Genomic DNA, 26,100 nt, shown 5'->3' with positions numbered 1-26,100 from the left:
CCTTTTCCGATTGATTTGAGGTTCGGTAGTCTTCCAGATAAATTGTAAGAAACATTTATTTTGATTATTAACAAAAAGTTTTGGGCAGTTTTATAGTTAAAGTTTGGAACAAATACAAGTATTTTGGTAAAATATCCATTTTAATGGGGTGAATTCTACCAAACCAGGAAATAGAGAGTTTTGACCAAGTTGAAAGTTCAGATTGGGTTTGTGTCAGAAGAGGAGAGAAGTTTAGATCATAGATAAGTGAAAGATCCGTGGGGATCATCACTTCTAAATATTTCACGGCTACATCCTGCTGATAGAAAGGAAATAAGGAAAGGTAACAAACTCCACTAGGTAACAAAATATTCAGTATATCTGATTTGCTTAAGTTGACTTTAAAATTACTTAAACGTCCAAATTTTTTAAATTATTTTAGAATAGAAGGAATGCTAAGCCTGGGTGAAGTGATGTAGAGTAGGACATCATCTACATAGAGAAAGATTTTCTAATCCAATTCCTTAGTGATAATGCTGTGTATGGAGGGGTTGTTACATATAGCCGTCGCTAAGTGCTCCATATTTATCACATATAATAATGAGGATACGGGGCAACCCCGACGAGTCCCGTTATTCATTTTAAATGGGGATGAAAGAGTGCCATTAATTCATACCTGTGCATGTGGGATGGAGTATAATGCCATTATTTTATTAATCATATTGTTGCCCAGGTTGATCTGAGGAAATGAGTGTAATGAGAATCTCCAGCTAAGACGGTCAAATGCCTTTTCGGCATCGATCGAAGGATGGAAGGAAGAGGGAGGGAGGGAGAGAGGGGGAGGGTGGAGAGAGAGAGAGGAGGAGGGAGAGAGAGGGAGAAGGAGGGAGAAAGAGGGGGAGAGAGAGGGGGAGATAGGGAGAGAGAGGGGGAGGGAGGGAGGGAGAGAGAGAGAAGGGGAGAGAGAGAAGGGGGAGAGAGGGAGAGGGGGGACATGGAGAGAGAGAGAGAGGGAGAGGGTCTAGTACACAGTTCATCAGCACCAGTTCCAGGGAACCCTCCTTACCCATCAGACATACGCAGCCAATAAAACATCTGGGACCTAGCAAGGTGGAAACCCACCCCTCCAAGAATTTCCCATGCCTTGGGGGGAAGTAGTGTGGGGGGGTCCCAGTACAGCACACATAGAGAGAGAGAGAGGGGGGAGGGATAGAGAAGGTAATAGAGAGGGGGAGCGGGAGAGAGAGAGGGAGGTAGAGAGAGGGAGGAAGAGAGCGGGGCAGAGAGTGGGGTGAGGGGGAGGAGGGAGAGAGAGTGGGAGGGGAGAGAGTGTGGGAGATGGGGAGAGAGGGAGAGAGAAGTAGAGAGAGGGGGACAGGGAGGAAGAGGGAGGGAGAGAGAATGGGAGAGAGGGAGAGAGAATGGGAGACAAGGGGTGAGAGGGGAGAGAGAAGGGGACAGGGAGAGAGAAGGGGAGAGGGAGAGAGATAGTAGGGAGAGAGAGGGAGAGGGGGAGAGAGGGAGGGAGAGAGAAAGGGAGGGAGAGGGTCTAGTACACAGTTCATCAGCACCACTTTCAGGGCACCCTCCTCACCCATCAGACATATGCAGCCAAGAAAACATCTGGGACCTAGCAAGGTGGCAACTCACCCCTCTAAGAATTTCCCATGCCTTGGGAGGAAGGAGAGTGGGGGGATCCCAGTACAGCACATAGAGAGAGAGGGGGAGGGAGGGAGGGAGAGAGAAGGGAATAGAGAGGGGAAGCGGGAGGGAGAGAGAGGGAGGGAGGGAAAGAGCAGGGGAGAGAGTGGGGTGAGGGGGAGGAGGGAGAGAGAGGAATAGGGGGAGGGGAAGAGAGGGAGAGAGAAGTGGAAAGAGGGGGAGAGGAAGGAAGAGGGAGGGAGGGAGAGAGAATGGGAAAGAGGGGGAGAGAATGGGAGACAGGGGAAGAGAGGGGAGAAAGAGGTAGAGAGGGGGTTAGAGAGAGGGAGGGAGAGTGAGGGGAGAGAGGGAGAGGGGGTCGAGAGAAGGAGGGAGAGAGAGGGAGAGAGAGAGGGGGGAGGGAGAGAGAGAGGTGGAGGAGAGGGGGAGAGAGTGGTGGAGGAGAGAGAGACGGAGGGAGAGAGAGAGAGAGGGAGCAGTGGGAAGGGGTGAATGGGGGAGAGAGAGAGACTAGGGGTGACACAGAGGAGGAAGGTGACAAAAAGAGGGGTGTGAGAAAGAGAGGGGGGTGAGGGAAAGGGGTGAGAGAAAGGAGGGTGACATAAAGAGGGGGGAGAGAGATAGGGAAAGAGAGGCGGAAGGAGAGAGAGAGAGATAGAGAGAGAGAGAGAGAGAGAGGAGAGAGTGAGGAAGGGGGAGAGAGCAAGGGGGAGAAAGAGGATTGAGAGGGAGCAGTGGGAGAGAGAGATAGGAGGAGGCGAGAAAGAGGGGGGTAAGGTAAAAGGGGTGAGAGAGATCCCAAGCCCTGTCCCTGCCTGCAGCCGCTCCTGTGCCCCATATCCCAGTCTGTGAGAGCACTGGGGGAGTTGAGAGCACTGGGCAAGAGCAGGAGAGCACTGCGGGGGGGGGGGAAGAACAGGGTGGAGCTGGAGAGCACTGGTGGGGGGGCAGAGAGTACTGGGGGGAGGGGGTAAAGAGCAGGGAGGAGCCGGAGGTCAAGGGGGGCAGAAAGCACTGGGAAAGGTGGAGAGCATAGGAGGGGTGGTGGCTGGAGAGCGCTGAGGGGGAGCTTGAGAGGAGTGGAGTCAAAAAGAATGGGAGTGGAGAGCAGGGGGTGCTGGAGAGCAGGGGGGTGGAGAGCACTGGGGAAGGAGCCAGGGAACACAAGGAGGGACCAGAGAGTAGAGGACGGAGCCAAGCAGAGGCCAGAGAGCAGGGGGCAGAGCCATGTAGCACAAGGAGGGTTTGAAGAGCAGGGGGCAGAGCCATGTAGCACAAGGAGGGTTTGAAGAGCAGGGGGCTGAGCCATGTAGCACAAGGAGGGAGTGGAGAGCAGGGGCGGAGCCATGGAGCATCCCTCTTTTTCTTTCTCTCTTTCCTTCTGCCCCTCTTTCTCTCACACTCCATCCCTCTTTTTTTCTTTCTTTCTTTCTTTCTTTCTTTCTTTCTCTCTCCCTCCCTCTTTCTTTCCTTCTTTCTTTTTTCTCTCTCTCCCTCCATTCCTCTTTCTATCTCTCTCTCATTCTTTCTCTCTCTCCCCATCTGTCCCTCTGTATTTATCCCTCTATCTCCCTCATCCCTCTTTATTTATTTATTTCTCTCTTTCTTCATCCCTCTTTCTCTCTTTCCCTCCCTCCCTCTTTCTCTCTCTCCATCCACCTTTCTTTCTTTTTGTCTTTCTTTTTTTTTCTTTCTTTCTCTCTCCCTCCATCTCTCTTTCTTTATTTCTCTTTCTTTCGTGCTACCTCCATCCCTCTTTTTTTATCTTTTTATATCTCCCTCCATTTCTCTTTCTCTCTTTTTCCCTTCCTCCATCCCTCTTTCTTTATTTGTCTCTCCTTCCATCCCTCTTTCTTTCTCTCTCCCTCTGTTGCTCATTCTTTCTCCTTTTCTCTCTCCCTTTATTTCTCTCTCCTTCCATCACTTTATATTTATTCCTTTCTTTCTCATTCTCTTTCTTTCTCTTCGTTCGTTTTTCTTTCCCTCTCTCTTTCTTCCCCTCTCCCTCCATCCCTCTTTCTTCATTTCTGTATTTCTCTCTTCTTCCATCCCTCTCTTTTTTTCTTCTTCAAATGCTCTTTCTTTCTCTCTGTTTTTTTTCTTTTCTTTCTTTCTTTCTGTCTCATCTCCTCCATTCCCTGTTCTGTCTCTCTCCCTCTATCCCTCTTTCTTTCTCTCTCCCTCCATCCCTCTTTATTATTTTTCTTTCCCTCCTTCTTTCTCTCTCCCTCCATCCCTCTTTCTTATTTTTCTTTCCCTCCTTCTTTCTCTCTCCCTCCATCCCTCTTTCTTATTTTTCTTTCCCTATATATTACCACATTCTTCACTATGTAAGTCATCGCAGACTCTATTTAATCACACCCCTTCCAGCCACACCCAATATTTCGTGTAATTTCTTTTAGACCACACCTACATATGAATGTCCCACCCCTAATTATATGAATAATCTGCCTACATTCAAAAAAGTGTCCCTAAAGATTTTTTCGGAATGCTGCCAACTATATAGGCTTGTACACACGATCCAACTTTATGGCCATAATTGTCTGACGAACGTGTTGTGTCAGATAATGCGACCGCGTGTATGCTCCAATTGTATGTGTATGCTCCAATTGTATGCATATGCTACAATTGTATGTGTATGCTCCATTTGTATGTGTATGCTCCAATTGTATGCGTATGCTCCAATTGTATGTGTATGTGTATGCTCCAATTGTATGTGTATGCTCCAATTGTATGCGTATGCTCCAATTGTATGTGTATGTGTATGCTCCAATTGTATGCGTATGCTCCAATTGTATGTGTATGTGTATGCTCCAATTGTATGTGTATTCTCCAATTGTATGTGTATGTGTATGCTCCAATTGTATGTGTATGCTCCAATTGTATGTGTATGCTCCAATTGTATGTGTATGCTCCAATTGTATGTGTATGTGTATGCTCCAATTGTATGTGTATTCTCCAATTGTATGTGTATGCTCCAATTGTATGTGTATGCTCCAATTGTATGTGTATGCTCCAATTGTATGTGTATGTGTATGCTCCAATTGTATGTGTATTCTCCAATTGTATGTGTATGCTCCAATTGTATGTGTATGTGTGTTCTCCAATTGTATGTGTATGTGTATGCTCCAATTGTATGTGTATTCTCCAATTGTATGCGTATGCTCCAATTGTATGTGTATGTGTATGCTCCAATTGTATGTGTATTCTCCAATTGTATGTGTATGCTCCAATTGTATGTGTATGTGTGTTCTCCAATTGTATGTGTATGTGTATGCTCCAATTGTATGTGTATTCTCCAATTGTATGCGTATGCTCCAATTGTATGTGTATGTGTATGCTCCAATTGTATGTGTATTCTCCAATGGTATGTTTATGTGTATGCTCCAATTGTATGTGTATGCTCCAATTGTATGTGTATGCTCCAATTGTATGTGTATGTGTATGCTCCAATTGTATGTGTATTCTCCAATTGTATGTGTATGCTCCAATTGTATGTGTATGTGTGTTCTCCAATTGTATGTGTATGTGTATGCTCCAATTGTATGTGTATTCTCCAATTGTATGTGTATGCTCCAATTGTATGTGTATGCTCCAATTGTATGTGTATGCTCCAATTGTATGTGTATGCTCCAATTGTATGTGTATGTGTATGCTCCAATTGTATGTGTATTCTCCAATTGTATGTGTATGCTCCAATTGTATGTGTATGCTCCAATTGTATGTGTATGCTCCAATTGTATGTGTATTCTCCAATTGTATGTGTATGCTCCAATTGTATGTGTATGCTCCAATTGTATGTGTATGCTCCAATTGTATGTGTATGTGTGTTCTCCAATTGTATGTGTATGCTCCAATTGTATGTGTATGCTCCAATTGTATGTGTATGTGTATGCTCCAATTGTATGTGTATGCTCCAAGTGTATGTGTATGCTCCAATTGAAAACTGTTGGCTGAATTAACGACAACGAAAGTTGGCTCTTCATGCTCATCAATTGTTGGGCAATAAATCTGTTACGTCGGATTATCCGATCGTGTGTACGCAAGTCCGTCCAACTAAAATCCGATGTACAAACACGCATGCTCAGAACCAATGTTAAACATCAGCCAACAATAGCAAAAGTTGCCCAAAGGGTGGCGGTAAAGAGCTGAAAGACCATGTGGTTTGGTGAATGTTGGCTGAAAATGTTGTGCCGTGTGTATGCAGAACAAGTTCACGGATAACGTCCTTCGGACCAAAATCCACAGAAAAGTTGGTTGGAAGTCCGATGGTGTGTACGAGGCTTAAGACATTAAAATCCACGGGAATATCCAACATATCCGTCTGGATTTTCAAATGCTCCACCCAAAGTTGAAATGATTTTTGACTCCATCCAAAAAAAAAAAAAAGTGTCACATTCATACAGCGTGGGTGAAGCGACAGAAAAATGACAATGGATTTTCTTGTCTGTAGAATGTGATCACATCTATGGGATGATTTATTGGTGTCAGTGGGGTCATCGAGATTCAATTTTTCAATTCTGGGTGGAACGATTCCTGATTTCCAGACGTTGGCTCCTCCCATGGCTGTGAGTGTGGACACATGGACAGTCTGGACCTTCCTGTTGGTTTCCTCTTTGTGGGGAGAGAGAAGTTGAATTGGCTTTATAGTGCTGCACTATATTATTTATAGATGTATTTTTAGACATTTGCTTGTTTACCAGCAGAGGGCGCGCGTCTAAAAGTTCGGGCTTTTCAGAGCTTGTGTTAAAAACCCGCGCATGAGCAGTACTGTCCCTGAATAATGTTGAAGTTCCCCGTCCCAGGCTGACAGAGGATGGGCGGGGTATAGGGGGGCGGGCCACGTGACGCCACGACCAGCTGTGGCATCGGCCGATGTGTCCCCTCCCACCTCCCCTTACTACGAGCGGAGGTGACGTCACGTGTCGGCTCGTGGTGCCCCAGTCAGTCCTGTGTGAAGCTCCGGTATCTGGTGTAAACGCCGTTTCCCACCATGGCCGCGCGCTGCGAGTACGTCACTGCCGAGCAGCTCAGCGGGTTCGACCGCTACAAGGTGGGTGTGGCGCCCGGGGGAGGGCGGGGCTCCGGTGTTCTCGTTCTGAATGGGGTTCATTGAGTGTGTCATCTCTTCCATGGAGGGCGGAGGTGTGGTGACGGCGGCTATGTGACGGACTTCCAGCCTTTGCGTCTCTATGTGACAGGATATGGGGCCCCTGGCACTACAGACGTCACACTCCTCTCAGCTCATTACACATGGCCCTTCAGTAATGGGGTCACCAATTGGGGCCCTCAGGTTCATTATATGTATCGCATGAGGAATAGGGCCCCCTGGGGTCATTGATTGGGGCCCTCAGGTTCATTTATGTGTAGCACGTGAGGAATAGGGGCCCCTGGAAATCACTATATGGGGCCCCTGGGGTCATTGATTGGGGCCCTCAGGTTCATGTATGTGTAGCACGTGAGGAATAGGGGCCCCTGGAAATCATATGTGGCTCTTCAGTCATAGGACCCCAGGGGCCACTAATTGCTACATATAATGAAGCTGAGGGCCCCAATCATTGACCCCTGGGGTCCTATGACTGAAGGGCCACATATGATTTCCTGGGGCCCTTATTCCTCACGCGCTACATATAATAAACCTGAGGGCCCCACATGAGGAATAGGGGCCCCTGGGAATCATTATATGTGGCCCGTCAGTCATGGGGCCTTCAGGTTTATTATATGTAGTAATTAATGACCCCTGGGGTCCTATGACTGAAGGGCCACATATGATTTACGGGGACCCCTATTCCTCATGTGGGACCCTCAGGCTCATTATATGTAACACATGAGGAATAGGGGCCCCTGGGAATCATTATATGTGGCCCGTTAGTCATGGGGTCGCTGATTGGGGCCTTCAGGTTCATTACATGTCGTAATTAATGACCCCTGGGGTCCTATGACTGAAGGGCCACATATGATTCCCAGGGGCCCCTATTCCTCATGTGGGACCCTCAGGTTCATTATATGTAGCACACGAGGAATAGGGGCCCCTGGGAATCGTATGTGGCCATATCAGTGACCCCAGGGGCCTTATGACTGAAGGGCCACATATGATTTCCAGGGGCCCTATTCCTCATGTGCTACATATAATGAACCTTAGTGGCCCCTGGAAATCATTATATGCAGCCCTTCCGTCATACGACCACTGGGGTCACTGATTGGGGCCCTCGGGTTCATTATATGTAGCACGTCAGGAGTAGGGGCCCCTGGAGATTATTATTTATATATAACAATGACACTTTAGTCATGGGGCCCCCTGGGGTCTCTGATTGGGGCCCTCAGGTTCATTATATGTAGCAGTTGAGGAATAGGGGCCCATAGAGATCATTATTTTTGGCCCTTCAGGCGCAGGACCCTCTAGGTGTACATGTTACCCCATCAGGCATGGGCCCCCTAGGATCCTTCTGCATTGCCCCTTCACCATGGGGCCCCCTGAAGATCTTTTATATGTTGTCCCTCTGACACGGGCCCCCCTGGAGATCGCTGTACATGACCCTTCAGTCATAAAGCCCCTGGGGTCATCAATTGGGCCCCCCAGGTTCCTTATATGTTTGTTGCTCCTGAGGCACAGGGCCCCCGCAAACATTCTTTTTGCCCCTCAAGGCCTGGGGGGGGGGGCTGAAGCTCATTATATATGGCCCCTCAGGCACAGCGTTCCCCTGGATTTATATATCTTCCTATATGCACAGGGGGCCCTGGGGGACCATTATATGTGGCCCCCTGTGGATCTTTATATATTGCTCCTTGGACATCATTATATGTGGCCCCCTTGGGTCATTATACACTCTATTACCAAAAGTATTGGGACGCCTACCTTTACACACATGAACTTTAAAGTGGAGGTTCCTCGTTATTGCCGTTTCATCCCTTGGCTTCCGGGTATGATTCTGGGCGCTCCTAGTTGATTGGCGTTCCTCCGACCGGCGCATACTGCGCGTCACGACTTTCAGACAGAAGCCGAACGTCATTGCGCAGGCGCCGTATAGAGTCGGAAAGTTGTGACGTCAAGTATGCGTCGGTCGGAGGAACGCCAATCAACTAGGAACGCCCAGACCCGCAAGAATCATACCCGGAAGCCGAGGGATGAAACGGCGATAACGAGGTATGTACGGAAAAAAAAAAAACAGCATACCCGCAGTGTAATCAGTCTTCTCAATGTATTGTTAGAATTTTTTTTTAGGGGGAACCTCCACTTTAATGGCATCCCAGTCTTAGTCTGCAGGGTTCAATATTGAGTTGGCCCTCCCATTGCAGCTATAACAGCTTCACCTCTTCTGGGAAGGCTGTCCACAAGGTTTAGGAGTGTCTATGGGAATGTTTGACCATTCTTCCAGAAGTGCATTTGTGAGGTCAGGTACTGATGTTGGATGAGAAGACCTGGCTCACATTCTCCACTCTGATTCATCCTAAAGGTGTTCTTACCGGTGGAGGTCAGGACTCTGTGCAGGCCAGTCAAGTTCCTCCACCCCAAACTTTATGGACCCTTGCTTTGTGCACTGGTTCAAATCATTTGATGTAGGGGGGGATTATGGCGCAGGGTTGCTTTTCAGGGGTTGGGCCCCTTAGTTCCAGTGAAGGGAGTTTTTAAGGTGTCGGCATACCAAGACATTTTGGACAGTTTCATGCTCCCAAATTTGTGAGAAAAGTTTGGGGATGGCTCCTTCTTGTTCCAACATGACTGCACACCAATGCACAAATCAAGATCCATGAAGACATGGATGAGTGAGTTTGGGGTGGAGGAACATGACTGGCCTGCACAGAGTCCTGACCTCAACCCGATAAAACACGCGTATACTTACCCCTGCTTCTATGAGGCGCAGCCAATGTTAAGTATAGCCGTCGTTCCTGCGTCGATTTTGATTTTTTTAACGTCGTTTGCGTACGCCGATTCAGAAACCCGCGCGTCGCTAGTTACGCTCACGTCAAAACCACTGACGTCCTAGTGACGTCAGTGGGAGCAATGCACGCCGGGAAATTTCGCGGACGGCACATGCTCATTTAAATCGGGTCGGGAACGCGCCTGATTTAAATAGTACACTCCCCCCCCCCCCCCCTAGCCGCAGAATTTGAATTCCGCCGGGGGATTTGCGAGACGCCGCCGCAAGTTTGGAGGTAAGTGGTTTGTGAATTACCCACTTGCCTCTCAAACTTGCGGCAGCGTATCTTAAAGCGGGAGTTCACCCATTTTAAAAAAAAAAAAAAATCTCCCCTTAGCTTCCTGCTCGTTCGGTCTAGGGGAATCGGCTATTTATATTAAAATATGAGCAGTACTTACCCGTTTTCGAGCTGCATCTTCTTCCGTCGCTTCCGGGTATGGGTCTTCGGGAGCGGGCGTTCCTTCTTGATTGACATTCTTCCGAGAGGCTTCCGACGGTCGCATCCATCGCGTCACTCGTAGCCGAAAGAAGCCGAACGTCGGTGCGGCTCTATACTGCGCCTGCGCACCGACGTTCGGCTTCTTTCGGAAAATCGTGACGCGATGGATGCGACCGTCGGAAGCCTCTCGGAAACCTGTCAATCAAGAAGGAACGCCCATTCCCGAAGCCCATACCCGGAAGCGACGGAGAGGATGCATCTCGTAAACGGGTAAGTACGGATCATATTTTAAAATAAATAGCCGATTCCCCTAGTAATAACGAGCAGGAATCTAAGGGGGAAAAGTGCCCTCTAAGGGTGAACCCCCGCTTTAAATCAGATAGATCACGCGGATCTAAAGATCTACTGATCTACCTGAATCTGGCCCAATGTGTGTAAAGGTAGGCATCCCAATACTTTTGGTAATAGTGTATGTGGCCCCTCGTTCACATGGGTGTATTTAGGTGTACAGCTGCATGTTTGACATGGGAATGCACAGGTGTCTGTTCAGGCCGTCCCATTCATGTCAATTGGAACACAGCAGCTGCTCCTATTTGGACATTCGTGGGCCCCTAAACTCACACTGTCTGCATTCAGGGGGCCCGCAACCACACGGCTGTGCAGTTGTGTCCGTACATCCAAATTGACATGAATGGGACTGTCTGCCCTTGCAAGATCGGAACGTCCTGCACCTGCCATGCGGGCAAACGTCCTGCACCTGCCATGCGGGCAAACGTCCTGCACCTGCCATGCGGGCAAACATCCTGCACATGCCATGCGGGCAAACGTGCCCCTCACAGAGGTGTACAGGCGAGTACGGCTGTGTGAACAAAGCGACTAACAGTTGTCAGGATTATTTTCTACGTTTATTTGGCCCCCTTCACACAGATTCTTACGATCAGCAGCGGACGAATTTAAACGAATGGCCAGCTGACAGTGGGCGCTGCTGTTGCCATGTAGCTGTACACAGAGTGCATAGCTGTGGTCACGGGCAGATATCAAAGCCAGGGGGCAGCGGAATGCTTCTAATTTCCTTGTTCTTGGGGTGCACCAGATCTCGCACATGTGCACCTGAGATCTACTGCAGCTTGTTGTTTAGCCATTGTCTCTGTAGGATAGAACTGAATGAAATATTATGGGAGATCTTTCTTTTCAGCTATGTGACAGGCCCTGGTGACGTAGCCTTCCCAGGAGGGCAGCTGGGTGCCACAGTCTGTGCCACCAGTGCCTGGGGGAAAAGTAGAAGAGGCGTTACCTTTTTAGCCCTTGTTCAGACTGGTGCACAACTTCAAAGCTGCACAGTGCGATTTGCACTGCCAATTGGATTGCGGCTTCATTTAACAGAAGTCTATGCAAGTCGCAATGAAATCAGTTGAACGTAGCACAGGAAACTATTTCAAAATTGCCGAAAAATGAGTTGCCGCAATATTAACGGGTTCCATTGCCGGCAATTCCAAATCGCATGACAAGTCGCACCGGCGTGAGTGGGGGCAAAAACTCCCCTGTTTGTTCTCACAGATCCCCTGCCTGTCAGTCAGCATCTCTCCTGCTCTGATCCTCCACATTGATTGGAGCGCTGAGCTGTGGAGGGGCGGGAGCTGAGACTGCCATCAGTCAAGGTAGCTGGCGGATCCACACTTGGGAAGTCAGGGTGACGCGGTCCCTCGACTGATTGCAGTGATGTCACCGAACTTCAGACCCGGCTCTCAGCTGAAAACGGGTCACAGGAGTGCAAAACCAATTGTACTGCTGTGACCCAGAGGAGAAGCCCAGCCTAAAAAGCTCAGGCTGGACTTCTCCTTTTTCTAAGTACCATCTTGGGTTCCGCAGCCTCTGACTTCATCCCGGTGACATCTCCACAGCCTCTTCACAGCGAGGGAGCCACATTCAGTAAGGACCACACAGGAGATCCTTTATGCCTAGCCATGGATTATCACATATGCTTGCTTGTTTCTACAAACCTGTGAGTTTCCGTAGATTAGGTGATTTTAAATACTGCACTTATTCTGGCGCTCCCCCGTGTCTTCCTACATATATGGGGGGGGGCCAGGAACCATGAGAGAAATGGTATGTGTTGTGTACTGGGAGTGAATGGGGGATGTTTTTGGATAACGGTCATTAAAAGGGAACTAACCTGCTAATGAAAGTTTAAAAAGAAATGCAGATTAACTGTTTATCAACAAGTTAAAAAAATGCACATTTGCAAACTTTTTTTTAAAAGGATCTTTCATTGGAGGAGATATTTGTAAACTGCAGTCACTAAATGACCAGAAGCACCACAAGGGCCCAGATTCAAGAAGCTATTGCGCCCGCGCAACCATAGGTTGCGCGGCGCAATAGCTGTTTTGCTCCCGCGTAGCGAATGCCCCTGATTCAGGAACATCGCTACGCGGACTGCAGCCTAGGATATGACCGACATAAGCCTCCTTATGCCTTCATATCTCAGGCTGCATTCTTGCGTTGGCCGCTAGGGGGCGCGGCCATTGTGATCGGCGTATAGTATGCAAATTGCATACTACCACCGATTCACAAAAGTTGCGCGGGCCCTGCGCACGCAAGGTACGGAGTTTCCGTACGGCGACTTTAGCGTAAGGCTGCTCCTACTCATAGTAGGAGCAGCCAATGCTAAAGTATAGCCGCCCTTCCCGCTCGTGAAATTTAAATTTCACGTCGTTTACGTAAGTGATTCGTGAATGGCGCTGGACGCCATTCACGTTCACTTAGAAGCAAATGACGTCCTTGCGACATCATTTGCCGCAATGCACGTCGGGAAAGTTTCCCGACGGAGCATGCGCTGTTCGCTCGGCGCGAGAGCGCGCCTAATTTAAATTATTCCCGCCCCCGGCGGGATCATTTACATTAGGCGCCCTTACGCAGGGCTAATTAGCATAGCGCCCGCGCAATTTACGGAGCTACTGCTCCGTGAATCGCGGGCAAATCGAAATATTTGCGTGGGCGCAGAGAAAAATCTTTGCTCTTTGCCCACGCAAATATTGCGCGGATCTACCTGAATCTGGGCCACGGTGTCTATGTACCACAACACTGTCCCCGGGAAGTACAGAGACCAGGCCTATGCAGGTAGGGGGCACCTACAGATAAAAAACAAACTGCAGCTCTGACTAAAGTTGGACAATGCTTTTGCTATAGATGTAGGTCTTTTATGTACTTCTCAGAGATGACATGATCCCATCCTACCTTGTTGCTAAGACATTCCCAGCCAGTACTGCTCACCATCACAAGACTCCGTTCTCAAATCCCTGCACTTGTGGTTCACTTACCCCTCTGTTGTGGTATCACTGAGCTCAAAGCTACCTCGGGCATGGTAGAGTATTTATGTAATGGGGTTTGGAGTGTCTTGGCAACAAAACAGGATGCCATCTCTGGGGCGTTTTTCTAAGCCAGGTTTCAGGAGGTAAGTATGGCCTACAGTCTAGGGGTAGGCAACCTCGGCCATCCAGCTGTGGTGAAACTACAAGTCCCATGAGACATTGCAAGACCCTGACAATCGCGACTCCTAGAGGCAGAGGCATGATGGTATTTGTAGTCTCACCACAGCTGGAGGGCCGGGGTTGCCTACATCAAGGGTATCTTTTCAACTTTAGTCAGAGCTGCACAGTTTATCTACACACCCCCCCCTCTTTTTTTTATTTTTTTTTACCGGAAGAGTCAGTTTTTGGTAACTAATGCTGCGTACACACGATCATTTTTCGGGTTGTAAAAAACAACGTTTTTCAGGCTCTAGAAAAAATGAAGTTTTTTTCAACTTCATCATTAAAACGACATTGCCCACACACGATCGTGAAAAAATAAATGCTCTAGCAAAGCGCAGTGATGTACAACACGTACAACGGCACTATAAAGGGGAAGCTCCATTCGGATGACGCCACCCTTTGGGCTGCTTTAGTCGATTCCCTGTTAGTAAAAGACGATTCGCACTTTTCTGTCTATTACAGCGTGATGAATGTGCTTACTACATTACGAGCGCTAGTTTTACCAGAACGAGGGCTCTCGTCTCATAACTTGCTTCTGAGCATGCACAGATTTTTCACGTCGTTAAAGCCCACACACGACCATTTTTTACAACCCGAAAAACGACACCGTTAAAAAATAGAGCATGTTCCAATTTTTTTTTTTTTTTTTTTTTCTGGACGTTTTTCAGAACCTGAAAAATGCTCTGAAGCCCACACACGATCGTTTTTAATGACATAAAAAAAACATGTCATTTTTTTACAACCCGAAAAATGATCGTGTGTACGCGGCATGACCCTTTTATTAATGAAGTATCAGCTTAGCCCCAAGTTGGAGTTTACACACATGTGGACCTTTGTAATTTCATCAATGTGACACGTGGTAATAGTTTTTGCTGTGGTTGGATGAGGAAGTTTGTTTTTCTTCTTGGTGTGGTAATAGCATTGTGTGTGGCATATGGTAACTTGCACTATAAGGGGAATAATAATTCTGCTTGGTGGGGGAGGGGGGGGGGGGGGGTTGTGGAATCTGCGATTTTCATTTCATCAGGGCAGGATAGATCCCGGGAGACAGGCGGCCCATCTGCCTAGAATATTACACTTGGCTTCTAGTTGTGTCCCTTTTATTGCGGCTGAGGGTGAGGAGGATGCTTTCAAACTAATTGTTTTCCTGAATCCAATACTAATTTCTCCTGAATCCTTGTCAAAGTGTGTTTTTGGCACTGATCGCATTTTATTTTGGCTCCAAAATGATTGTCACTGTACAGAGCCCTTTCCCTGTACTGTACTTCCCGTATAATAATTTCCCTCCATGTATTGGGTTGTAGTGGATTATTTCTCCTGCTTTTGACTATTGGAAGGTTGAAGGACCAGGAGGTGACTCCTGATGATATCATGTATACGCCTTTTTCTCTTTAGCTCCCTGAGCAGTGACCTCCAATTTCTGTTCTTGTTTAGTTTAAATGCAGTTGTATGAAGATTCTTTCTTAGCGTTAACGCAGTATAAAGTAAATTTTCCAAAAAAACGCTGACGGGCAAGGTTTCTATAACGGAAGAGCCCCTAGTGGTCTCCTCTGTCATAAAATGCTTCCCCTTGTCTGCCAGCGGTAATAATATCTGAGCCACACATGTGCAGCTCAGGTCGTTTATGGTTCCCGATGTGTGCCATGTTGAAGTGACTCCCGTGCGCACGGTCCGGACAGCAGAAGACCAGGCAAAGATGGAGGCCTCATTGAATGAGGGAAATTGCAGTTTCTTATAGCAGTGCCAGGTAATGAGGGCTGATTTGGTGTATCTGCCTCCATTATACCTCTTCTGTTCTCCCCTGTGTCAGCCAGCTGCAGGGGAGAGGAGGGAGTGCGGACAGTGGCTGCACCATAGGCGCTTATAGGTGACATTGATTCAAGCTCTCCCAGCCATTGTTGAAGCGCACTCTCTCCTCTCCAGCCACCAATGGCAGATCACATGTCCGGAGCAGGCTGACAATAAGTATACACGTGTTTTTTTTTTTTGCATTGAAGCAGGCTAGTCAGCATAGGTTATGGGGGGGGGGGGCATTTTTAAGGCTAGTTAGGAGACAATGGGGTTGATTTACTAAGGGCAAATCCACTTTGCACTGCAAGTGCACTTGGAAGTGCAGTCGCTTTAGACCTGAGGGGAAGCTCTGCTGATTTTATTATCCAATCATGTACAAGCAAAAATGCTGTTTTTTATTTTTATTTCCTTGCATGTCCCCCTCAGATCTACAGTGACTGCACCTCCAAGTGCACTTGTAGTGCAAAGTGGATTTTCCTTTAATAATTTGTGTGGGAGTGACATCACGGTCCAGACATTTAAGCAGCTGGGGAGCGTGAGCTCAGAAGGAAGACCACACAAAGATGGGAGCTTCATTGCATAAAAGGGAAATTGTAGTTTCTCATAGTAGTGCTCCTCCATTATACTTCTTCCATGCTCCCCTGTGTCAGCCAGCCATGGCTGCAGGGGAGAAGAGGGCATGCTGACAAGTCTGCGCCATGGGATCCTATGGGTGATGCCATCACTTCCAGCTTTCACAGCTATTGTCGGAGCGCTCTCTCTTCTCACCTCACCATACCAGGGGATCGCGTGTCCCAATCAGGCTGAAAATGGGTTAGTATGCACATCTGTTTTTCTACATTGGTTAGTCAGCACGGTTATTGGGGGGGGGGGTGCGCTAATGGCACTAAATTCTTCCCGAGTTAGCTAGGGTTTGGCTGAGGCTCCATTTAGAAGAAGCAAGGGCATTAACAACAAAGTACGTTGCAGCGTGCGTTGTCACTCATTTTGATGCATTTCTATTGGTTTATTTGGAAAACGCCTAGATTTATATGGGCCCTTAATATGGACAGATGGTGCTTTTTGTGGGCCAGAATAAACCCACTATTGCAGTACACACTCCATGCAGGGAAGTCGTCTCTTCTGGTGCTTGTGTGTCCCAAGTCCAAGCCTATACAGATTTAGTAGTTTTCTATCAGATCTGACCTGACATGGAGTCTGCTGACCTCTCCTTCATTAGCATGGCATCTACTGCTTCTCACATGGCGGCATGAGACATTGTGACCCTGCAAGTTTAGCTTATGTAATCAGAGTATGTGTGTCGTGCTCTCTGGAAAGCATGTCCTATTTTTGTAAGGCACGACCCAGCCGAGTATAACCAAGGTCAAAGGAAATCCTGGTGTAAATTTCACTCTCGGTTGTTTCTTTATAGCTTATTTATTTTTTACAAATACATTTTATAGCTTATTTAGTACAAGCACTGAGGCCCCATAGTCTTTTATTTGTTATGCATAACAAAGTGGCCCTGAACTTCAAAAGTACACGATTTGTTTTGTTAATTGTGTCCAAGCAATACTTTTTTTTTCTTTCCCCCTCTGAAATTCCTTGTGAAATATAGTGTACTATGTGAGTGTGCCTTGCCACTCCGGTCTCTGGCTTCTAGTATCAGGAGATTTGGTATTGTCATTACTGTGCTGCTCACGGTTCTTGTTGCTGAAGGTTTTGACATGAGGAAGCAAAGCCCTGCCTCCACCAAGATGGCCGCTTCCACAGAGAAGCACAGTGCAGAACAAGGCATGGTAAGTAATGGGGGAAAAAAGTTGGATGCAGGGAGTCCACCAACAATAACGGTGACTAGTTTTTATTTTTTATTTATTTTTCCCTCTGCCTGTCTTTTATTGGGCACAGGTTCATTCTGATTTAAATTGTAATAAACTAGATGTTGGCAAAGTAAAGTAAACAGGGTCAGTTATCCGGCTCTTCAATCTAAATGAGGGTTAATTATTCTTAATGAAAGTTGGTGGAACTAGCAGCCACTATATTGATACAATATAATCCATAAGCCAAAAAGTTCTGAAAAAAGTCCTTAAAGGGTTGTAAAGGAATTTTTTTATTTTTCCCTAAATAGCAGTCCTCTTTCACTTGCCTCTTCCTTCAAATTTGCTTTTAAATGTCCTTATATATTCTGAGAAATCCTCACTTCCTGTTCTTCTGTCTGTAACTACACACAGTAATGCGACACTTTCTCCCTGGTGTGGAGAAAGCCTCTTGAGGGGGGAGGGGGCGAACAGGAGTGTCAGGATGCCCACTAACACACAGCTCCTTTCTCTGTCTGCAAATTAGAGTGTGTTAAGGGGGGGTTCCACTCCTCCCAGGACCTCCTGCTCTCTAGCTCCCTTGTTACCCCCTCCGATGCTCGTCTTTCAGGACTTCTCCAGTGCCTCTCCTACCCTCTGGAACTCCCTGCCCCAGTATGTCCGATCAGCCCCTACCCTGTCCACCTTTTTAGGAGATCCCTGAAAACTCATTTATTCAGGGAAGCCTATCCCACACCCACCTAACAACTGTCCCCAAGCCTCCCCCATCAAATCATTCTCTGCAGCTATTCCCTTTTGTACCACCACCCCCTCCCTTTAGAATGTAAGCTCTACAAGCAGGGCCCCTCCTTTTTCCTTCTGTATTGTAATTGTACTGTCCCCCTCTACGAAGTAAAGCGCTGTGTAAACTGTTGGCGCAATATAAACTGTGTATAATATTATAATATCTAAACAGTTACGCTATGAGAATTGTTTTCCTTCATGTTTGAGTGAGATTAACTCTATTTGGAGTGTACCAGTCCATGGTCCTGGTGAATTATTTGAGAGATCTTGGAAGATGGTCCCTTGGCATTGTTTGGGCATAACATATCCAAAGCATTATTTGACATATTTCTGGTAAGTGCAATTCCTGTGGGGGGTGGATTCTCCATACACCTGATGAATTTCTATGAACTGTTGCCCAAGCATCTTGAGTGAATTTGTCTCGCCGGGTGTCTTGTAATATTGTCATCTAATGGTGTACAACATTATTTGGAAGCGCTGCTTTGCCTTCAGGCCTTTTTTCGGAATGAACTTTATGGCTTATAAACTAGATGTTGTGTTCCTCACCACACCTACTATTTTAAAAGAAGATTCTGTCAATCACCAGCTCTCTGTTCTGCTCCTCCAGTCATCTCTGGCGCGCTGGGCTGTGGAAGGGACGGGAGGGGCTGGACGGGAGAGGCTGGCGCAGTCTATCGGTTGATCACCAGGTGCTGATTACAGGCTTCTGGGCAAGTTGCCAACCATATGGTTCAGATCTTTTCAGAGCCTGGACCAGCTCTGTGACATCAGCTGATAGCGAGCTTCAGCCTTTTGTCAGGTGAACATGGATCAAAGGAGTGCAAAATGAACTGTGATCCATAGGAAAAGCTTTGGTCATGCAGTACTCCTCTGATAAAGCTGAACTCAAAGTTTAAGTGAATTGTGCAAAAGTTTTGGCCAAGCTGGTCCTAATGGACTGCTGCGGTTCCTGCCGAGTTGGCCACATTTTGATCCATGCGTGGCCAGCTTTATTGTCATGCTTTTCTTCTACTTTAAGATACAGATGTGGAAATGAGTACCTTGAAACGGATGGTAAATACTGTGAACTGGTAAAGTGACTAATCTAATCATCATATCTATTCTCAGTGATTAGCTTCTAGTAATGACATGTAATGGCTGCCACTATCTTTTATCTAGTTCTCTATAAACACGTGACTTGTTTGCATTGAAGCACAATCGCACACAATATACTGTGCAGAGATACCAACATTTCCTGACAGTAGCAGATTAGGAGTGTTACAGTTTTATGGCCGTCCTCATGTTTAGGTAGATTAATAATAATCTTTTAGCGCACGTTTTGTACTTCGCTTTTATTTAAGTGTGTTTTTATAGTATGTTTTGACTTAATGACTTAATTTGCTGTTTATACATATATATATATATATATATATATATATATTTTTATTACCGTATTTTTTTTTAAATATTATCTGTTGATTGTTGGGATCTTGTATACAAGAGATGTATCATTGCATTTTGCATCAGAAAGGCAAAATGAATGAACAGAAATCTAAAATGTTGTTTTTTTTTTGTTTTGTTTTTTCCCTTTTTAGGTTAATTATTGATTGATCTATAACAGCCTTTCTCAACTAGAGTGCCGGGGCACCCTGGAGTTCTGTTTGGGGTTTTGGAGAGTGATGTGCCGGTGTTTTTGCACAGTGCCATGCATTTCCATGGTAGCGATGGGACGGCTGCCAACACCATGGAAACGCATGACACTAATCCAGGGCATCCCCAAAATTAACCACTTAAGAACCGGACCAATATGCAGGTAAAGGACCAGGCCCCTTTTTGCGATTTGGCATTGTGTCGCTTTAACTGACAATTGCGTGGTCATGCAACGTGACTCCCAAACAAAGTTGACGTCCTTTTATCCCCACAAATAGAGCTTTCTTTTGGTGGTATTTGATCACCGCTGCGGTTTTTATTTTTTGCGCTATAAACAAAAATAGAGCGACAATTTTGAAAAAAAAACAATTTTTTACTTTTTGTTATAATATCCCCCAAAAATCTATGAAAAAAAATATTTTCCTCAGTTTAAGCAGATACATATTCTTCTACCTATTTTTGGTAAAAAAAAATCGCAATAAGCGTTTATCGATTGGTTTGCGCAAAATGTATAGGGTTTTCAAAATAGGGGATAGTATTATTGCATTTTTATAAATTTTCTTTTTTTTTACTACTAATGGCGGCGATCAGCATTTTTTTTTTTCTTATTTTTTTTTCGTGACTGCGTCATTATGGCGGACACATCGGACAATTTTGACACATTTTTGGGACCATTGTCATCTTCACAGCAAAAAGTGCTATAAAAAATGCATTGTTTACTGTGAAAATGACACTGGCAGTTTGGGAGTTAAGTGTGACCTTATATGTGTTTCTAACTGTAGGGGGCGAGGCTGGACATGTGACGTCATTGATCGTCTTTCCCTATATCCGGGAACAGACGATCAATGACAGCGCCACTGTGAAGAACGGGGAAGGTGTGTTTACACACAGCTCTCTCCGTTCTTCAGCTCCTGTGACTGATCGCGGGACTCCGGCGGCGATCGTGTCTGCGCGTGCCGCAGTCACAGAGCTTCGGACCAGGTCGCGGGCGCGCGCCCACGGCCGGGCATTTAACAATCACGTACAGGTACGTGATTGTGCCCTGCCGTTCCATTCTGCCAACGTATATCGGCGTTAGGCGATCCTTAAGTGGTTAAAAAGGGGAGGAAATCTACCTCTGTTCAGACTTGCTTCATCTCCAACCCTCTGTCATTCTGCAAAAAATTGGAAGGTAGGACTCCCTACAGCAGGGATCTTCAAACTGTGGCCCTCCAGCTGTTGCAGAACTACATGTCCCATGAGGCATTGTAAAACTCTGATATTCAGACATGACTAGGCATGATGGGATTTGTAGTTCCTGAACTGGAGGGCCATAGTTTGAAGACCCCAGTCCTAGAGGATTCTGATGTGAAGGGGGGGGGGTGAGAACTCTGATGTGAAGGGGGTACCCGGAGACACCCCCCCCCCCCCCCCATATTGAAGTGCCTCTAAAAAATCAATATGGAAAATATGTACTTTTATTTATTTTTACTTTTTATTTTCAGTCTTGCCGCATCCTATAGTGCTCCTTTCCACCTCCACCAGGAGTCCTGTGCTGCCATTTTAAAAGATGTCACTGGTGACCAGCATCTTCCCTGTTCTCTGCTGGCCCGCCCACCAATGATTCCTGCACCAGACACGGTTCATGTGCTGTACCAGATCTGTCTCCTTTTTCTATGGACTAGCTGAACACCCGGCGTTGCCCGGTCTTCCTATCTTAACCTTTTGGGGAGGAAAATCATAGTAATATAAATATACCCATCTTTTATATAAGAGTGTAGGTAAGGGTTAATTTAACTGTCATATATTTTTATTTGGCATATAAGTAATATGTGTACCAGGTATTATTGAAATATCTCCAGGCGTACAGAAGGTATGTGGGAACATACATTTCCCATTGATTTGCATGGGACTTTAAACAAAAACCCCGACCCTCACAAATGGGGGTAGTTAAGGGATAAATTAACTATCCTATAGTTTAAGTGGACATATAAGTAACATGTGACCAAGTGTTATCGAAATATCTACAGCCGTTTGGAAGTTATGAAGTATAGAGTTGAATGGGACTTTAAAGGAAAACCCCGACCATGGCAAATGGGGGTGGGTAAGGGTTAAACCACCTATCCTATGTTTGTTGCTGACATATAAGTAACCTGTGTGCCAAGTTTCATGTTAATATCTTTAGCCGTTTGGACGTGATGCTGGAACATACATACGTACACACACACACACACACATATATATATATATATATATATATATATATATATATATATATATAGATTATACATTATGGTGAGTTTCACCATGCCCATTCACACTCGCATTCCTGAAGGCATAATAACATATAAACAACAATAAAAAAAGCCTCTTCCTCCAGATTTTGCAGTTCATTCATGAGGTTTCCCTGGAAGGTACTGGTGATGAAGCCTTCCCAGGGGGAAGCTCTAAAGCCCATGCAATGTCACCAATGCCTCAGAAAAGTGAAAGAAATTTGAACGTAATTTTACATTTGACTTTAACATGTTTTTATATATTTGCATGCAGAGCTGGGGGAGATGCTTTAAACACAAACTTAAATGCCTCCAAGACCACATAGCATTGTTGCACTGCTTTAGCATAAAAAGTCTGCACATGTATGCAGTGTTAATTTAGACATCCAAATTTTGATTTAGTTATAGTCTTTGGACTAAAATGCCATTTTATTCCTATTTTGGTCATCTGAATTGTTTGTCCTATTTTAGTCGACTAAAATCTCCAGTATATCTAAAATGTTATGGGTTTAGTTAAACTTAATGCATTATTTAACCGCTTAAGGACCACTTCCTGCACATATACGTTGACAGAATGGCACATGCATGTACCTGTACGTCGTCTTTAAGAGCCCAGACGTGGGTCGCGCGCGACCCTATCGCCGCCGGTGTCCCGCGATCGGTCACAGGAGCTGAAGAACGGGGAGAGGTGTGTGTGTGAGTGTAAACACACCTTCCCCATTCTTCTGTGTGGGCAGTGTCACTGATCGTCTGTTTCCCTGTTATAGGGAACGACTATCGGTGACGTCACACCTACAGCCACGCCCCCCTACAGAAAGAATCACTGTAAATCGCAGTAAATTCATTTTTTTCTCCATTGAAGTATATTGAACCAAAAAAAACAAAACAAAATAGCACCGTTTTGCATTAAAAAGTCTTTGCCCTTTCCAAATACGCAGCAGCTGAAAAAAAATCCTGGATGTGAATGTGTCCCAATGGAAAACATGTAACCTAACTGTAGTGTGTTTCTGCAAAAAGCACCAAAAAAACTGAGGTGTGACCCAGGCCTGAGATGTTTAGTAACATAATGGGGTTAAAAAAAAAATAAGTACAAAAAGAGCAAATAATAGCTATTGTAAGGGGTTCATTTTTTTTACTGTGGGACAGTGAAAGTAATATTTACAGTAGTGATTTGCTTTTTTTTGTACTATAAAGGCCTAATTTTAGTTTTTTTTAACCCCATTATGTTACTGGCCGATTAATCGATTATGAAAATTTCATAATCGATTAGTTGTTTTGGCCACAATACAGTGTACATAGATTTGCACAACAATGGGATAAAGGAATATTCCGGAACTTTGTTTTATCCCATGGTTACTGTGTAATTGTGTAATCGCATCAATGCAGTGCATGTTATCTCAGCTTGCAGAGCTTGGATTCATTGAATGAGTTTACAAAAAAAAATTGCAGAATATACAGCCTCATGCTACATAAGCTCAATTTCATGCTGAATAAACTCAATAATGTATCTTAAATGGAAAACTATCTTTAGATATATTTTTACTCCAAAATGAATTTGATAAAAATAAACTGATTTTAAATAAGTCATTGATTTGAATCCACCTTGCTGGCAGGGGATCTTTCACCCTCCACCTAGGCAGATCAAAGGTGAGTCCAGTGAAAAAATGGACAGCTGCCCATAGAGCAGGATGGACTCTGCTCTGCATAAAGTGAGCAAACACAGACCTGTTATCCGTGCACTCTGCCCTGATTGGCAGGGAAACAGCGGACAGATGCCCAGCTGATCCAAATAGAGTCTGCCCCGTGTGAAAGGGGCCTAACAGAATATGTTGCTTATCTGTCAATCGCAAGCATTCTGCGCACAGACGCCAAATCCTTTAGGGCTCATTCACACTTGCTTTGGTCTCTGAGTGAGTGAGAAACTTTTATATAGCGCAACACATGCGAACTGAATCGCCTCTGGGTGCTTGGTATCCATTCCCTGGGCCCTCAGAAGAGATGGGTTTTGATCTTTCTCCTGAAGGCCAGGTGGTTTTCCTCGAGTCAGATGCTGGTTGGTAGAGCGTTCCACAGTCTGGGTCCTTGGACCGCAAATCTTCGTTCTCCTTTGGACTTGTATCTGGCTTTGGGTATCTGGAGTAGATTTTGGTTGGTGGATCACAGAACGTAATTGATGCTGTGAGCTTTTAGTTTCTCGCATAGATATTGGGGGGCATTTCCTTGAACACACTTATGCGTTAGACAGAGTGCTTTGGAAAGTGATTCTGTCTTTTACGGGCAACCAATGAAGGGATCACAACGAAGGTGAGATTAATTCCCATGTTTTTTTCCCAGTCACAAGTCGAGCGGCTGTATTTTGAACGACTTGCAGACGAGTGATTTGGTATTTTGGGAGTCTTTGAAGAGGGATCCGTGGATGCATTCATCACATGCCCATGTGTATGGGTTTCCTCATCAAAATGCCTTTTTTTAAATATATATATATATATATATATACACAGTATGTGTGTGTGTTTTGTATGTGATCATAAAGCAGGGTTTGACAAATTTGCTTGGAATCTAGGAGCTAAAAAAGTTCAAGTTTGCCCGCAGAAGCGAACACATACATGAGTAGCGCCCGCATATGTAAACAGCTCGCCCGCAGAACCGAACACATACATGAGTAGCGCCCGCATATGTAAACAGCTCGCCCGCAGAAGCGAACACATACATGAGTAGCGCCCGCATATGTAAACAGCTCGCCCGCAGAACCGAACACATACGTGAGTAGCGCCCGCATATGTAAACAGCTCGCCCGCAGAACCGAACACATACGTGAGTAGCGCCCGCATATGTAAACAGTATTCAAAACAAACATGTGAGGTATCACCACGATCGTTGGAGCGAGAGCAATAATTCTAGCTCTAGACCTCCTCTGTAACTCAAAACATGCAACTTGTAGAATTTTTTAAAGTCGCCTATGGAGATTTTAAAGGGTAAAAGTTTGTCGGCATTCCACGAGCGGACGCAATTTTGAAGCGTGACGTGTTTGGTATCAATTTACTCTTTCACAATATAAAAAAAATGAGGATAACTTTACTGTTGTCTTCTTTTTTTATTAAAAAAAGTGTATTTTTTCCCAAAAAAAGTGCGCTTGTAAGACCGCTGCGCAAATACGGTGTGACAAAGTATTGCAATGATCGCCATTTTATTCTCTAGGGTGTTGGAATAAAAATTATATAAAAAAATTATATATACTGTTTGGAGGTTCTAGTTAGAGGGAAGGAGATGGCAGTAAAAAAAGACACATTAGAACTGCTGTTTTACTTGTAATGCCAACGGCCCCCACCAGATGGCGCCAGGTTACGAAAGGCAGCTTGGGCCTTCACAAGGCTGCAAAGCCATGGCCTAAATTACCGGCCGTCGCGAGCCCGCCACGATCGCGTGGAGGTTGGGGCGCACGGAGACACAGGATCCTGTGCCTCCATGCGCCCCCCGCGACGGCCGGTAATTGAGGCCGCGGCTTTGCGGCCTCAATTACCAGCGGGCGCCAGGTCACAATTTCTTTTCGCAAATTGCGACCTGGCGCCCGGATTTTGTCGAGGCCTGTCATAAAGACGTGTTGTTCAAAGTGTGCTAAAATGTGTAATGGTTGAGTAAGACCCCATATACACTATACAAGTTTTGTCTGCTTTCCTTTAGATTTTCCACAACCATGTACGGTAGTGCAAGGACCTGCCTGATTGCATACAAATTGAAACTCTTAAGCTTTGACCTCACATTATATGGATTGATAAATCTGAAGGAAAGAATCTTCGAAGAATTGTATCGTGTGTATCCAGTTTAAGAGCAAACATCAAATAAAAAAACAGGAGAGGAACTGCCAGCAATACTTGGCTGGGAATTACAAAGCTGGGGGGGGGGAATCCTTCCTGGATTGTTATTTTTGGAACCAACTTCAGTTTTGTGGTTGGTGGAAACCATAATATCATTGTTTCTAGTTCTTAAGCAGGAACTTCTCTATTGCCACTCTCACTTCTCGCCTCGTGTGTTTTTCCTTCACTCTTGCTGTTTTTTCCACCAAAGCTGTACTCGCGGCGATTCCAGCTTTGTAGGGTCATGTTCTTTGGCATGACCAGCAGTCTCTCTTTGGGTTCTTGCAGGCATACCCCTTATAATGTAAATGTGCCACAGTGCATTATCAAGGAGCAACGTTGTAGCTTCTGTTACTGCCCATGGCGGGTGCCCCCTGCCTCTATGGTGAAGAGCATCAAATGTTCCTTGGATGTTTTTGAAGCTTTGACTGCCGTACAGGATGTTTAGACTTGTTTCGTGCCTTTC

The 26,100-nt window shown here is 45.7% G+C and overlaps 1 protein-coding gene across 1 annotated transcript in view; it reads left to right on the top strand.

Annotated features, from left to right (window-relative positions):
* The first annotated feature begins 6,523 nt into the window (after window positions 1-6,523).
* The window catches only part of SELENOI (selenoprotein I), a 62,212-nt gene continuing 42,635 nt past the window's right edge, over window positions 6,524-26,100 (top strand). The window contains exon 1 of the mRNA XM_040348397.1: window positions 6,524-6,694. Within this exon, the coding sequence (XP_040204331.1) occupies window positions 6,635-6,694 (60 nt within the window). The 5' untranslated portion in view covers window positions 6,524-6,634. The remainder of the gene's footprint in view (window positions 6,695-26,100) is intronic.

Source organism: Rana temporaria, chromosome 4 (assembly GCF_905171775.1).
Source record: "Rana temporaria chromosome 4, aRanTem1.1, whole genome shotgun sequence".
NCBI lineage: Eukaryota > Metazoa > Chordata > Amphibia > Anura > Ranidae > Rana > Rana temporaria.
Note: the sequence above shows the minus strand (reverse complement) of the source record. Positions and strands in the feature narration are given on the sequence as shown.